The sequence below is a fragment of the Condylura cristata genome, unplaced genomic scaffold (assembly GCF_000260355.1).
Source record: "Condylura cristata isolate star-nosed mole 26May11 unplaced genomic scaffold, ConCri1.0 scaffold00012, whole genome shotgun sequence".
Lineage (NCBI taxonomy): Eukaryota > Metazoa > Chordata > Mammalia > Eulipotyphla > Talpidae > Condylura > Condylura cristata.
The window spans coordinates 48955659-48971974 of record NW_004567113.1 but is presented as its reverse complement, the minus strand read 5'-3'; the positions used below and the strand labels follow the sequence as shown (position 1 = coordinate 48971974).

The following is a 16316-nucleotide window of genomic DNA, read 5'->3' as shown; positions in this document are numbered from 1 at the left end:
GAATGTTCTTCCTTGTTCCCTGCATTAATGAGTGGATATGAGTGTAACACTTCAAATCATTACATTAAAATCCCATTAGTCATTTTAATCCTCTTTACAAATTGCTTTTGATTCTTAAAGCTTGCATTTCAACTGAAGGAGAATTATTTTGCAAAACAGAGTTTTATCAAAATTGGAATCGAATTTGATGAAAGCAGAAATGTTTCTCTTAACCTGTTCTACCCATGACTAACTCTCACCAGCCATTGTAGATAATACTAAAGTTACATTGCTTTATTCTAACACTACTATAGAATTGCTCTTTTCGGAAACTCAAAACTATTATCTAAATTAATTCATTTAATTCAATCACACTGGAAAAGACACTTCATAGAGGTATCAGTGAAGAAACATTGCCTCCTGAGGACAATATAAAACATCAGTGTTGCCTAAAAGAAGTGGAAGGTTCTCTTCTGGATTTCCGCACCTTCACTTCCCCACAACAAAGTGGCTGTCTCTGACCATATTTTCTAGGTGGTGTGACCTCACTAGGGTGTACACCATTTACATGAGAATAGCTCCCTCGACATTCTCATGCTTGACAGGTAGAAAGGATGAAGACCTAAGTCATCTAATATTCACAGATTGTTTTCTTGTTCTTGTTCCTTCACTTAGCTGGTGACCAGAAGTCCTCAGTTCTGTTTCTGCATAGGCGTTGCCAGTCTGGAGAAACACAGATAGATACCTCGACTGGTTTCTCTTATTGGCTTTCATGTTGAACTCTACTTGGGTTGACCTTTGTAGTGTACCTACACACACACACACACACACACACACATTCACCTATGCATGTATATATACATATATGATTCTATACATGAGTATATGAAAACATACATGAATGATTCCCAGAGAGTTGAAATTTAGTAAGATTTTTCAGGGGAAAATAGCTCAAGAGACCATTTGGCTTACTATTGCTTAGTCTTTCTTCCAGTCTATGCTAAATCCTTGGTCTGTTTCAGATGCCATATTGGGCCCCACACTTAGGTAGTCATCAAAAACTTTTAAAATTCATGACTACTGTGTGGTGTTATTTTTTGGGACTCCATATTGCCACGTTCAGGACACGGTTCTGGGATTCAGATAATTCTCCGTGTTTGTTTTCATGAATTCCCTTTCCCAATATTAGACATAAGGGTTAAAGGAAGAGGGCGTTGCAGTAGGAAAAGCACCATCTAGGATGCGGTAGACACTGTTTTGGATTCTGCCTCTGCTCCCAAATTGTTCTGTCTTCTGATCAATCAGTTCACCTCACTGGGTTACAGCTGTCTCCTACAGAAGATGCGTGCATCGGAGCAGACCAGCAATATTTTTAAAATGTTACTTACGGAAAAATAAAGGGGTGACTTTAAAACCAATTAGGAGGTATGGGAACTACCTGATTTATGTTGAGAGACTGGATCTCTCTATTTTTGCCTGATCAAGGCTTATACATAGAAGCAACAGTTTGCCAGCTTGTTAGACACTTTGCATGATAGCTATAAATATGTAGGCACATCTATATATATGTGTGTGTGTGTATAGAAATTCATAGTTCATAGATGGCTATGTATATTATTTAGATATGAATATGAATATTCATCCCAAGGAAGAGATTTCAGAACAGCTCAATATTCTGTGATTCTAGTTAGGAGAATCAAGTTCACAATTTTACTTTTCCTATTGCTAGAACTCAAATTTGACATTTTCACATGAAAACCTACATCATAATAGAGAAGAGAAGCTGAATCATTAGCAGGGATCTTAAACTTGGGAGCTTTGGGTTTACATGTTTGCATTTTCAACACTGGCAGTAGAAGAGCTTTGTGGTAGGGCGTTGTGCTATGAAAGCTCACTTCCTCACACACCTGCATGCCCGCTCTTGGACACTGCTTCATCCAGCTGGAAAACCATCCCTTCCTGACTCTACTAGACTAATGCTGGGGTGATGGCTCAACTAAGTCTGGAGAATAAAAACTAATATGGATACAGAGGGAAGTAAGATAAAGTATTCCAAAAATAGAAATTGAAACAATCTATTATGATTGAGTCAGAAATTGTAAAAATAATGCATGTATGTATACATGTTTCGAACTTGGAGAAAGTTGCCTATACCTTGTTTTCCTCCCAAGGGTTAAAGGAAATGAATGTGCAATATGAGAGAAGGAAGAAACTAATTTCTGAGGTTTCATTTAATTCCAGTACAATATTTTTATGCGTGCTTGTGCAGAACTTGTCACAGACTGAGAATACTTAAATGGAAGATATGAAAATTAGATGAGAACTTCTTTATGTTCTTATATGGGTCTACAGAGTAGAAGCTACTGAATCTACTTTGTAAGAAACCAAAGGAAATCTTTGAAGGTGTGATGCACTGGCCATTATCAGCTTAGTAACAGAAACAACCTGTGTACATATAGTTCAGGGTGATGTCATTCTAGCAGCAGGTCTTAGCGCCTGTAGCTACATAGAGTCTCAGCCGTTTCCATCCCCTTCCAAAACTACAGTGTGAGAAGTGAATGTTCATTTAAAAATGCTGCAATAAAAGATCATATCCTTTTCCAAAGGAACATTAATACATGCCTTGTGCATTCATTTCTTTCACTTGTGAAGGAAGGAGACCTTGACTATAGAATTGATATCATATAAGGGAGGTGTAAGTGATGCATATTAGTTCATGAGAAGTAAATCTGCAGGAATTCATATATATATATATATATATATATATATATATATATATATAATACACACACACACACAGTATGTGTGTGTGTATACAAATATTCAAATTGCTAAAGTAAAGTTACCAGTCTCTCTTTCACTCTCCTGTCATCTTTGAATAACAAAACTGATTTGGCTCATAAAAATTCATGTTCCACAAATCAAACACTGGTAGCTTGTTGTCCTGTGTGTGCCAGTTCCCACTCCCAAATATATCTGCAAATGGGCACTCAGAGAAATGTAAATAAAACACTTTTGCATATCAAGGGTTCAAAGCATGTTTTTGCTAAATAACCCATCATTCAGATTTCAACCACCAGCCTACCCATTTTTATACGATGATCAAGCACCCAGCTCCACCCCCGCACCTGCTAACTAATGAGGCACACCCGATATTTCCCGCACAAACCAGGGGACGCCTTCCAAGGGTGGAATGACTAATGACATCGAGGCGTGGTCGCCAAGATGAACTTGACAATCAAAACAACCTGTATTACCACTCTGTAGTAAAGAGTCCTAAACTCCCATCGCATCTTGAAAATATACTTAAGCCACAATATCACCCTTAAAGAGGTTGCAAATTCAAGGAAACAGAACGTGATCCTTCCCTCCCAAAATCAGATGTCTGGGTAAACAGAAAGCAACTGTCCAATGCTAGGCAGCAACCTGTCAAGCATGCATATTTTCAAACTTTAGCCTGCTCAACTTCTGCAGCGTCTGGATCCAGTTGCGAACCAGACCTGACCAAAGGCACAGACTGGGAGCGACCACTTTACCTTCCGAAAAATCAATCAGTCCCAGCAAATGAAGCAGCTTCAGAGATGCACATATAATCACAACAATACCCACTGTTTGCAGTCCTTCCGACTCCCACTCTAGAGTCAGCATCTTTGGAGCGGCCAGAGCATCCCCGCCTCCGGACCTCTCCGGAGCGGAGGGAGTTAAGCCGACGATCCGGGAGAGAGCGCGCAGGCTGGGAACAAAGCTCGGCTAGGGGGCAAGCGGCGCAGCTCCTCGCGGAGGCTCGGGGCCACGCAGCGGCCCCCCGGGGTGAGGCCCGACCCCGGCTAAAGTCCAGCCTCTCATGCTGCTGCTGGCATTTGCCTGGTGGGGTCCCCCAAACACCGCGTCAGATGTGGGGACTCGGCGCTGCCACCGGCGAGTTCCTGGACTTCAGAGCTGCGAGGGGCACTTCAGTTGGGAGCTGCAGACTTGGCAGCGTCCGTGAAGGAGACACGCTCAGAAAACTTGCCGGGAGAGCACGCGGGTGCCCCAGGCGCCGAGGCTGCAGCGCGGGGCCGGTCCCGGCTACCTGCGCCTAGTTTGCTGCCCCGGGAGCTCCTCGGTGCCCCCCTTTTGCCTTAGCGGCTGCTGGCTCCTCTCCCGGAGTGTCGAGAGAGATGCTCAGCTCCCTGTCAGGACGCTAGGGCACAATCAGTCTTGGTCGCTGGTGCCTTCCAGCCCTTTCAGAAAAAGCCCACGGGCAGCTTTTCGAGGTAGAAAAGTGCAGGAGCAAAACATGGATGATTCAGTGGCTCCGTGGAGCGCCGCACCGAAGCCTCTTCCCAGCTGCCACTCCACTGGGGCCCGCCCTGGTCCCCGCTGACACATCACGAACATTATTCGGGAGGCCGATTTAGTCCTTATATTTACAAAGATGGAAGGTTGGGGGTGGGGGGGGAGAGGAGAGCCTCCCCCTTGTAGGGACATCCATGTTTGATACCTCCCCCCACCCCACCCCCAGGGTAAGCGCCCCTATTATCCTGGCTGTCCTGCTTCCCTGTCTCAATGCCTCCCCCCACCCCCAGGGCAAGTGCCCCCATTGTTCTGCTTCCCAGTCTCAAAGCAAAGTTTCAGGAACTTCTGATGACAAAAATCACCTGGGCTGCTTGTTAAACACTCTCACGTGGAGAGGCTGATTCAGAGCACGCTGGAGTGTGTGTTCTTACACGGGAAGCGGGGTGATGCCTAGCTTCTGGGGAGCAGGCGGCAGGTGGTTCCCCAGACCAGCCAAGCAGCCTGCCGTGGCTCTGTGAGTGTGGCCAGGGACTTTGGGCTCTGCAGACCCATCTGGCCTCACCACTACTTGCTAGCTCCACTCTGCTGAAGCCATCCTGGGAGTGGAGGTAGAGAGAACCCTCGGGCAGGGACCCGCCATAGGAAAGATCCCTGGAATTCACTATGAAACACCAGCCTTTGGAGTAGTTTACAGACTCCCTCCTTCCGTTTCTGGATCTATTTCCTTGCTGCTTGCTTTTCTGCAAGCATTTAACCTCTCAGCAAACAGTTTCTATTGAATGAACTTGAGATTAGAGGCTTTTATTTAAAGTTCTCTATTTAGAGGCGATTATGGGAATTAAGTGTGACTCCAACAGTAACTAATGTTTACTGAGTGTGTGCAGAGTTCCCTCTCATAGAACCATGCTTCATCAGTAATGAATCGCTCCCTATGGTTCGTGTGCTACCTGTGGTATGTGTTATGCTCGTCTTCACGTTATACATTTTATACAAGAGGAATGTCAAGAGCTTAATGTACTTGCCAAAGTGTGGGCACAGTGCTTGGTAGGTAACGGACACTCACTGGGGGGCTATTCACGGACATTGATTAAACTGCTACTCGGAGCTATGAACAGTGAATGGTAAAATGTTTAATAACATCCAACCTTGTTTTTGGGGGACCTACAGGCTAATAGGGGAGGGTCAATAGTACACCAGCTCTTGAGAAGCCGCAGAGGGAGCACAAGAAGGGACCGTCAACCCCACCTGGAGAAAGGGGGGTGGTGGGGACTGGAAAGGCACTTGGTAGAGGAAGTGACCAGTAATAAAGGAGACTCTCAGGCCCCTCCTGGTGGTGCAACGGGGTGGGGCAAGCACTGAAAGCCAGCTGCAGCCACTGTAGTAGCAGTTAGGTCCGAGATCATGAAGGTGACCCACAGGGTGCGCGTGGCAGGCTCTCCTGACCTGCCCGCTGCTCCCCTCAGCAGTGCTCTTCATTGATCTGCCTCTTCTGCTCCCCATTGTCTCTGATGCATCCTCTCATCGATCCTGCCTCTGGCCTGTACCCCAGTTCTGTATGCATAAATAAATCTTTATAAACATAATGGAAGCTCTAATTTCTAGCAGTAGACGCATGCTTTGGGCATGTCAACACTGTCTAAGGTTGGATCCCACTTCTGCCACATGCTGTCACTTTGGGAAAAACGGTCCATCTCGGAGTCTCAGTTCAGTTCAAGGTGGGATTTTTGCAGCCTCCTTATAGCTGGTGATGGGGAGAGCTGAGGCCAACCATGGGTTCTCCCTTCCCAGCACAGAACAGCTTTGACAACCCTTTCAAGGACTGCTGGACCTCCATGGAATAGGTGAATTTGTTCTTCCTTGGTCCTGCCACCCTCCCTATTCCTGAGTCTAGTTCTGATCTTTTTTTTCCATGAAACCTTTCTGGCCCTCCCAGCTCTGAATACCAGGACACCTTGCTCCATCAGGTTGACTCTTATAAAAGTGTTTGCATTTTTGTTAATATGCTCATGGGAGTTATCTTTGTGTCTGTCATCTACCCAACCTCCTATCAATCTAAATCTGAATTCAGTTATGTCAACAAGCCACTGTAGGGAAGCGGCTCTCAGTAGTTGATGGGAAAAGAAATGATCTGTCTCAACACCTGAACCATTCCTGCAAATGTGCAATCAGCAGTTAAGAAAAATGAAGTCATAGAAATTAATTGGGTAAAGTCAACAGTCTCTTTTAATACTATACCAGATAATATTTAGCTGGAAAAATAAGGCACAAAGACAGTAAGTGACTTGATTTAGGTCACTCCGTGCGAAATAGGACCTGAATTCAAACTTTCCTTTGTCTCCTAAATCTGTCCTCCCCCTTCAGCAGTTTCCACTTGATTTATAGAGGTAGGCAAACTAATTTAAATAATCTCCCACATCTCATTTTCCAGGAAAGAAAGCCCTACTGTCCTTTCCCATTCACAGAAAGGTCCAGGTCCAGGGATTTGCTCTATGGATTCCCAGCAAGTCCTCCCTTGGAGAGCTTCCCAGAGGTAGGCCCAGCCGCTGAGAGTGCAGAGGCCCAACCCTTCCCCAACCTCGGGTACTTCTACCACCTGGCTTCTGAGCGTTTTCTGCAGCTCTAGCTACCGCTTCTTCTGGCTCTCAAGGACCTTCCTCAAGTACCCTGAGCAGGATTCTGGAAGGGAATATGCTTCAGTGAGTTTCTTGTTTCATTTGAGAAATCAAGTCACTTGAGGAAAAGTGACTTTCTAGGGCCATTTTGGAAAAGAGAGCTTTTGTGAGAACATAATATTCTCTGTCATTTATGACAGTTTGTGGTCTAATTTCCTGGCCTCTCTGACCTAAAATGAGTGGATCCCTGAGTTCACCCATTTAAAATGCTCTACAGTTTTGGCTGTTTTGTAACTACCATTTGTGTGTGTTCTTTTTTCATAAAAAAGTGTCTGCCCCATCCCGATGCAAAGTGCTGACTTAGGGTAGTGGTTGTCAAGAACGATACTACAGGTTGTTCTTTTCTTTATTATGATGAAGATGGTAATACTATGGAACCCTTACCATATGGCTGGCATATGAGAGGGCAAGCACATTCCATAAATTACCTCATTGAATGGTCCCCATATCCTGATAGGGTAGATATGATAGTAAACCCCCTTTTATAGATGAGGATACAGAAATGCAGAAGCTTTAAGTAACTTGTCAAGATTATGAAGGGGGTCAGGATATATCACCCTAAAATATGACACTCTAGTACAAGGCTTATGTTAAGCTGAAGGCTTTTGAGAATAGCAGATTAAGTGTTTCCCACATTCCTCTTATCTACTTAAAGACAAATCATACCTTTCCCTCTGTGAAGGTGGCATAAATTTCTCCTCAGGAAGCTGTATCTGTGTCTCCTTTAACAAGAATATACAGCAATTCTTATCTCCAGAGAGAGATAGTTGGCATGGAGATGACTCCTCACAAACAGTCCTCGCTTACATCAGCCTTATGGTCTATCTGTTTCCTCCATATAATTCCTAGTTACTTCTCCACCATTTATCATCTCTTGAAACCCAAACTCCATGATGCTTGTTGAATTGGTATATCAACCTTGGCTTTCAACTGCTTCTTTGAGGTTCACTCATTTTCTGTGAAATTCTGTGAATACATGTAAATATTAATAAAATTTGTATCCTTTTCTCCTGCTGCTCTGTCTCTCATTAGCCCAATTTCTCAGTATGTGAATATAAGAGAGAGAATATACTATCTCTAACAGAAATTGGAAAGTTGGAATTTGATCTCAGCAACACTCACTCAGGGATTTTCTGGTATCTGTGGGGAAGTGTATACAAAGACACTAAGCTTGTGCTGGGTTGTTATTGTGGCCTAGTCACACAGAGAAACGAGATTTAAAATATAAAATGCAAGATGTTAAAGGGTCTCTGGAAAAGCAGCACATGGTGTGATATTAAACTCATACCGAAATGTAGATATTAATATTGAGTTCATTCCTGGCGGCAAGATCTGGAGAGTTAGAACAAGAGAGGTGAGAAGGAGGGAGGTGCTCAGGAGAGGAAAGGGAATAAGAGAAGTTTAAGGGACAGAAGGGGAGGGAAAAAGAGGGAGCACAGAAGAGCCAGAAGTCCTCTTTTCTAGCTGCCTCACAGATTCTGGAATACAGGACTGAATGTAGCCTATTTTCTTCCTGTGAGAGTCTCAGAGACTGCCAGGGAGACGAGATAAAAATAGGAGTGAAAAGGCTATCGGAGAGAGAATTGGCAGGTGCCAGCAATGCAAGGGACTGTTCTCCTGGAGCCGGCCCCACCTGCCTGGGCTGCCAGGCTCCAGGCCTTGTAGCTGGACACGCAGCCCGTCTCTCCAACTCCACTTGCCCAGCTGCTACTTCAAGTCACCTGGGAGACAGAGCAGGTGGCTTTAGAGGTGTGGCAAATGGCATCTCCATGGGTCATGAACTGGCTGTGTGGCAGGACCTCAAGTTCTAACTTCAACATTGTTTCCTAGGCCGGTGACACCTCCCTGCTGACTTGGGGTATGGCCCTGCTCCCACAGATTGACCATTTCGTTAGCTCAGCACTCTCGGTCTGTGGGCACAAGATTCTCACTGATGAACCCAGGTGTTCTCAGTGTTGCATGGCTCATTCTGTGCATGGCAGAAGGACTTTGGGAAAGAGCAGCCAACGGGATATACTCCAAAGTCAAGGTTATCTTGATTACATTTTGTTTAATAAAGACTCTATGGAATGAATATTTGCATAGTACTCAAGGTCCAGCTCAGAAAACACTTCTAACTCCCCTTGGTTTTTCATGGTCTGTATCCACTTCCTTTATCTGCATGGTTGGAACAGTAAAGTCCAGGTGAATAGAGAGTTTCCCTTTGCACTGAGCTGAGTTGAGAACATTCTTGATGGATGGTGAATAAAGGTCCCAGAGAATATACTGGATTTGGGGTGTGGTTCACAGAGACATCCATTCACTAAAGGCCAATTTCCTGTACTGACTGGCCCATTCCTGACAACCAGGACTCATAGCCAGACCTTCGAGCCTTCAGTCCATGATGTCATGAAATTGTGAGAGTTCTACATAACAGTAATAAGCAAGCAAAGAGGCTGCATCATACACAACAGAGGAGAGATTTCTTCTAGAGAGAAGCCCAGAAAATCCACAGGAAAGAGAAGAAAATGCAAATGGCTAGGGAGGCCAGCTCTGGATTGCGTATGTCTGAGAATCATCTGAGAGTCACTCATGAACACTCACTTGACTGCCCCAAGTTAGGCACATCTGTGAATAGTCCACACCATGCGAAATCTTACCACCTGGAAGCCACTTGCCCGACATGACCTCGCTGGCTAAAGCCAAGGTATTGACAGTGCTCTTTTGCTTAGGAGACGCTAGGGAAGAGTCCATTGCCTGTGCTGTCAGGCCTCACGATTTGCCCACACTCCTTGGCAAGTGACCACTCAACCTGAACACCAGCAATGCTCAGAAAGTCTCTCTCTGGCAGAGCCATTGTGAAACCCACTCTTTACCTTTCTCTTTCATTTATCCTCGTTGTGGCCTTAAGCCTACCCAGATAATCCAGGATGATCTATTTCAAGACCAGTTAATGAATGACCTTATTTCAACCCGTACTTATTTCCATTTTGCCAAACATTTCCACAGGCTCTGGGGTTTAGGATGTAAATATCTCTTGGGGGCTGTTATTTTGCCTACCATGGATTATAATACATGTTACGTTTCACAGGAAATACTCCTTTAAGTAAGAAATGTTCTTCTTTAAAGAAAAGATAACTGTCAGCTACAACTATGGACTCCATTTCATGAGAGAAAAATCACATCAGAAGCATGCAAGAGTGTGTGCTTAATATATAGACAGGAACCTTGTGTATGAAAAGGAAACGACAGCTTTAATCAGCATTCTTGCCTCTGAACTTCCAATTTTCACTAAGAAAGGATTCTGAATAAGGTGCATTTCAAAATATTAAAAAGGGAGCACTAAACAGTTTAGAAGATCAGACAGAGCCCAGAAGCAATTAGATGCAGACCGGGTGTTTTCTGTGGGTCCAGAACTAAATTGGGGATTGCAGGAAAGGTGTGTGGAGCCTACAGGGGGAGATGATGACCCACCCCTGGAGTTTCCAGGAAGAGGATACATTAGGGAGGAGGACTTCGCACTTCATCAGAGTAAAAGGACAGACAGGTGTCTACTCTCATGGTGGCCCAGATGCCCTGGGATAGAAAAGAAGAGAAGAACGGGAGCCTGTAGCTCCCGGGGTTTTCATCTGCACTTCGGGTCACAGACCTCTGACCACAAGCAAATCGCTGCCCATGACTCGCAGGGAGTCTGTCCATGGCTTAACACAGAGCAGCGGCCTGCAAGACCATCCTCACCTCTTCCAACCCCTTTTACTATCCATATTATATTCATTCTTTTCATTCTTTTCCTTTCTTGAATCTAATTGCCATGAGCCAGGGTTTTTTTTTTTTTTTTTGGTCTGCTTCATTCACAAATGCCAACACTGAGAACAAACATGACACGGCGTAGGGGATAGAAAATTAGTTTACTGCTAAAATAACTACTAAAGCAGTAAACACCCATGCCTGAGCACACATGATGTTCCCTTGGGCTGACCCAGAGGTATATATTACATCACCCTGGTATATTTACTGTTCCAGTGTAATGCAAACAAGGAGAAAAAAAATTGTCAGGTTTCCTCTGGGAGAAAACACTATGCAATTGTTTCATAAATTGTTCATGGGGAAAATGAAAATGTAAACAGCAGCAAAAATTCAACTAAAATATGATTAACAAAAAAGTCAGGCATTTGCCGTTTGAAGAAGATACATCCTGCAGTGGAGAGTTTTTAATGTCTTGAGTGTTGAGGTAGGGCTGGTAAACTTTGGAGTTGAACTGAGTGTTTTCATTGTTCTGCATAATGAAGCGAGGAGCCTTTGAGGGTCCACCCTCTTCTGTTTCTAGTTTTTTTTTTTTCAAGGATCAAAGCTCTGTGGGTTCAAAAGAGAATAGTGTAGAAAAAGCAATTAGAGAATAGAAGCTCCTTAAAAACAGTAGTAATTATCGAGTGCCTGCTTTGTCCCAGAGAGAATGACAGACAATCTTTGCATGGGTTTACCTGCTTCACTGTCATGAAAAGTAAATCACCTGCTCTGAGCAGGTGAAGGAAGTGAGTGAGGTTTAAAGTACATTTGTTTTGCATCGAATTTGTTGGCACTGAGGTCTAATCTAACCTGCTACTACACTTCTTTTTGCAACAAATATTTCTTGTTTGTTCTTTCAACCACTCTGTCCTTCTATCCAAAAGTAGAAGACATTTTTTCTTAGAAATGATTTTACAAGTGGGAATTTGGTTTCCAGGTAAGTTTGTTAAAGCCCTTTGCATCCGTAATGCGTGATGGAGCGCGACTGTTTCTATGGAAATACGTACGAGCTGGGAAAGATTCCACTGCCTGCTTAAGAAATAAATGCTGGGGTCTGATCCTTTCCTCTTCTCAGGGGAGATAAATAGGCCTCAGTGTTCAATTCCTCAGCACATTTCCTGCGTCCTCTTCCCAGAGAGCGCTCGGCTGTGCTATATTTCCCCCACCACCGAAACACAAAAGCTCATGGATTTACACTGCGCGGAGTAAATGATGAGCCCGAGGCCAGTTTCTCAGCTCAGACGCCGCAGATTTCCATGTGCGTCTGCAGGTTCCAAGTATGGCTATAAACATGTCAGCCCAAACAAACTGGAATTTTCATAAAATAAATCTGGGGCGTAGGTTTTCCTGAGCCTGCTGCTCCCTGGCTCGGTGCTAGTGGGGAAGGCAAGAATGGGGGAGCAGATCGCCCTCCGTTCCCTGCCAGCCGGGCAGCCCACTCAGCCTGATGGGGGATTATAAAGACATAAGGTTGTCAGACTTTCAGTCTTTGTCACTTCCTGAGAGTGAAACAGTTAAGAAAGCCTAGAACAGCTCCTACTCTATTCAGAACTGAGGTGTTGATTTCACTGCCATGCAAAGATCAACCTCGGGCAGAGCCTTGGAATTTGCACAGCAAATCCTAGGGTGAACCCTAGCCTGACTGCATCAAGATCTCTGGAGTGGGGTGCAGAAATCTGACAAACTGTTTAGTTCTTGAGATACAGGCTAGATTTTGAGAAGCATCAATTAAAGGCAAGGCATTCACCTTTGACCTAGAAGAATGGAATTCGAGTCCTCGTAACATCACTAGGTAGAAAATTATTCGGGGTAAATCATCTAATTTTTTGACTTTTATGGTCCTTGTATGTGCTTTGTCAAGCTTGAATTATGCCTGAATAATCCTGGAGAGGTTATGTAACTGATAGGGCTAATGTTTGAGTCTAGAACTGACTTCCAATATCCATGCTCATTCCCTCCTGCAAAGGCCTATCTATCCAGAACAGGTTATTCTTCATTAAAGGAACAAGAAAGTAAAATGGAACTAAAGAGCCAGTCAATTTGTTTCCTCTAACTATAAACAATTTGAATACATTTAAGACATATATTAACTCCATGTAAAATCACCTAAGAGTGATCAATAAACAAGGCTGGTAGTTGTGCTAAACTGCTGATTTATTGACAGCTCTAAGATGTTTTGCCCCTTGTGAAAAGATGTGGGAAGCAGAAACTGGAGAGAGCTTTGGAAATCTTCTAGCTTTAAAAGGTAATTTTAGGTGAAAGGAAATTTAGAACCAGAGCAGTGAAATTATTTGTCTCAGCTCCCATCATTGGTTAGGAGCAGGAACATGTCCATAGAGCTCAGTACCGCTTGGAGATGCTGCTGTTACTGACATTATTGTATTACACCCAACTGGTGACTGCATTTTAAGGACCAGTCATGTCTCCATGCACGCACCTTCAGGGAAAGTTGACCAAGAAGATGAGTTAAGATGATAATTCTGGGCAGAGACAATAACCTAATTAAAGATATGGGGTTCTAGAATCAAAAGATGCATGTGTGGAACCTGAGAAAATGTCATGTCCTCAGTTTTACAAGGGCAAGTCAGGAAGACATTGAAATGGGACTGGAGAGATAGGGTTGGAGGGGCAGACAGGTCATAGAGGGTTAATGGGTCACGTGAAGACATTTGAAATTTGTAGAGGTTTAGTAAGGAGTTTATACTGGAGAACGACAGGGTGAGTTCTGTATCAGCAACTTAGCTCTTCTTGGCTAAGGCCTAAACGGTGAATTGCACAGGTGAGAAGGTGCAGAAGAAGGGAGAAGGAACAGAATCCAAGACTATGGATAATAAGAGTGGCCATAACATTCCAGGTAAAAGGCGGTAAAGCTTGTGCAAGGTCCATTCTATTAACAAAGTAGAGAGGAAAGATTCAAAATATTTTTGAGACTGTTGACTTTAAACAAGCAATCCGTTATTCCAGCAACAAGTAGGGACCTTCAGAAACACACATGGAGAAGAGGGCAGATAGAAAAGTGCATTCTTGGCCATGACCAGACCACGCCTTTGCTGAATCCAGAACCGACGCCCCTGGCGTGACAACACGTTTATCCACAGGGAGACGCCTGTGTGGCCCCCACGGGAAGGGGAACTGAAGCCAGCTCCGTGAGACGAAAAGCATGCTGGGTCTTGAAGCTGGTTTGCACACCGTGGGGACGCGCTTTCCTGCCTCCTGACCTTATTTAAATAGTGTCTGAATACTAATGTTCACAAGAGGCAAGTCCAGGACTTAGTGGTTCATTCATAAGTCTAAAGGTGATTTGCAGACACGGAGCTTGGGTAACTGTCTTGGGTAGTGACAAGATAGTTAGGGAAAAGGACGCTGGGTTCTGTGAAAACAGAAAACCCCGAGGTCACTGGCTTGTCATTGGGATGTCACTGTGGAGCGGTCCTGGAGAGCTGGCCCAAACCGCATAATATGTCAGGCTGCCCAAGGTCAGAGGGTAGTGTGGTCAAGGTCAGAGTCCTGGAGAACCCTCACAAAGGAGGAAGAGCAGAGATGTTGAAGGGGAGAGAAGAAGCTGATGTTAAAAGCAAAAAGCAAGAGAAAAAAAAAGTTTTTACACTTATGACACTCAGTGAGTGTTAGTTTTAAATGCACAGTATCTCATTGAAAAATTGATTTTGTTTTTTGAATATGGGTGTCTCTGATCCAGAAGAGCTGAGTGGATAGAAATGCAATCTCGTGGGATGTCAGTCACAGAATTGATAATGGAAGTGTTTCTGCTATAAGGTTATAAAAAATACAAGGCGGGGGAGAACAGAAATGTGTCCATGGTAGGACTTAGACATAAGAGAAATGTACTGACGAGCAAACAGAGGGAAAAAATTAAAGCAGAGCCATCTGGAGTGATGGATAGAGCTGATCAGCCAGGGGAGGGACAGGTATGAGTTACTGTGGCTGAGGGCAATCTTGTCAACACAGGAGGGTAACCTGAGAGAGCCGTTTCTGTATTAAACATGACATTTTACGGGACTTAATTCTGTCCTGAAGCTGGAGGCTACTTGGTAAACTCCGGGGCCCCCGGTTATAGTGTCTGCTGCAGCTCAGATGTCTGGAAAAGCTCCTGCGATGGGTATTTCGTATCTATAAATCAACTTCTTTAAAACGTCGTGTGTCCAGTCACACACTTATTTTTTTAATATGTAACTTGTCTGAGAGAGCATACCAAATGGGTTCCCAAATCATGCCAAAGAGCAGGGCAAGTTTGCTGTATTTCATTATAAATAAGAGTTGGCACAACTTTATTTGAAAATGGAGAGCTCAAATTTGAGTTTGCCGGTGTTCAGTGTTCTTGCAGGGTTAGACAATGGAGCGATTTGGCATTTAGTGAAAGAGAAAGCAAGTCCTTGCTAGGTAGGCCTCAGACACCTTATTAAATCACAGCAGCAGCACTGCTAGGGAAATATTATCCAATTATTGTGAACAATTACTGTGAATTGGTGTGATTCTAAAACCTACTATTTCCCCTGACATTTTAATATTTCCCCCCTGAATTTTGCATGAAACTTTTGGTTGATCTATTCACTGAATACTATATTCAGTTTTTAAAGATTTATTTATATATGCATACAGAATAGGTCAGAGGTGCAGGGGTGGTGAAAGGATTCACCAGAGACAGAGTGGGGAACAGAACAGGCAGACGGATGAAGTACACTGCTGAGGGGAGCAGCGGGCAAGACAGGAGAGGTCTGCTGTGCCATGTGGATCACCTCCAGGGCCAGGGATTGAACTTGCACTGAAGCGGCTGCAGCTCACTTGCAGTGCAGCGCTTTAACCTGCTGCACCACCAGGGAGGGTGTTTTAACATGAGGTAAGACAGAGGGACAGCTGCTCTCAAGAAACTTGCATTGCAGAGGAGATGTTAACTAGGTAAAGAAGTAGGTGAGAGATTTAAATGATTTTAAATAGAACTAGGAAATAAAACAAACAGCCCAAGGTGGTAGGGACAGAGTACGAAGTCACTGCTATGGGGAGGTAACTTTTGACTTCCTTCCTCCCCTTGTACAGCTGTGCCAACAGTATATGTTATTTGATGGAAGAAAAGCTGCAAAGGCAGTGAGATCGGAAGCAGCTCACTCTTGACCATCCTCACAGTTATACATATCCTATTATAAGCCCTGTCTCCCCCCAGGGTGTAGAGAGATGTCAAATGATCCCTGGCGGTATTGACCAAGGACTATGATGGAGAAGTGATCAAGGTTCTAGAGAGGCATGGAGATTTGAAGTTTGCTGTGGGTGGGATGAGTGTGTCAGGGAAGGAGGTGGTGGTGGTGGGGCCTGGTTGTAAAGGAGAAGGCAGACATTTCCTCCCTGTAGCAGGCACCAAGGGGCTTCTGGGAAAGAACATCAGGTGCAGTGACACAGGGCCCTGAAAAAGATGACGTCTCCAGGTGCACTGTCATGGCTGAACTAATTTAGGGTTCAGCATAGGGGTGGCAGGGGATGCTTCAACAAAATGTGGCATCTGCAAGAGATTTATCCTGGGAAGTTCGTGGAACAGGTCCTCTCTGTTTTGGGAACATGTTTCTGAAAATTCTCCAAGTAAATTTCCTGGCAGTGCCTGTTGGCTTTTGAAAC

General features: G+C 44.2%; 1 protein-coding gene across 5 annotated transcripts in view; it reads right to left on the bottom strand.

The window, feature by feature from the left end:
• The window catches only part of KCNIP4 (Kv channel interacting protein 4), an 845713-nt gene that overhangs the window by 157738 nt on the left and 671659 nt on the right, over positions 1-16316 (bottom strand). Inside the window, exon 1 of one of the 5 annotated variants that reach the window (XM_004681376.2) lies at positions 3516-3707. The exons of the other annotated variants lie outside the window; for them this stretch is intronic. Within the exon in view, the coding sequence (XP_004681433.1) occupies positions 3516-3627 (112 nt within the window). The 5' untranslated portion in view covers positions 3628-3707. Of the gene's footprint in view, positions 1-3515; positions 3708-16316 lie in introns of those variants that run through there. 5 annotated transcript variants of the gene reach the window in all.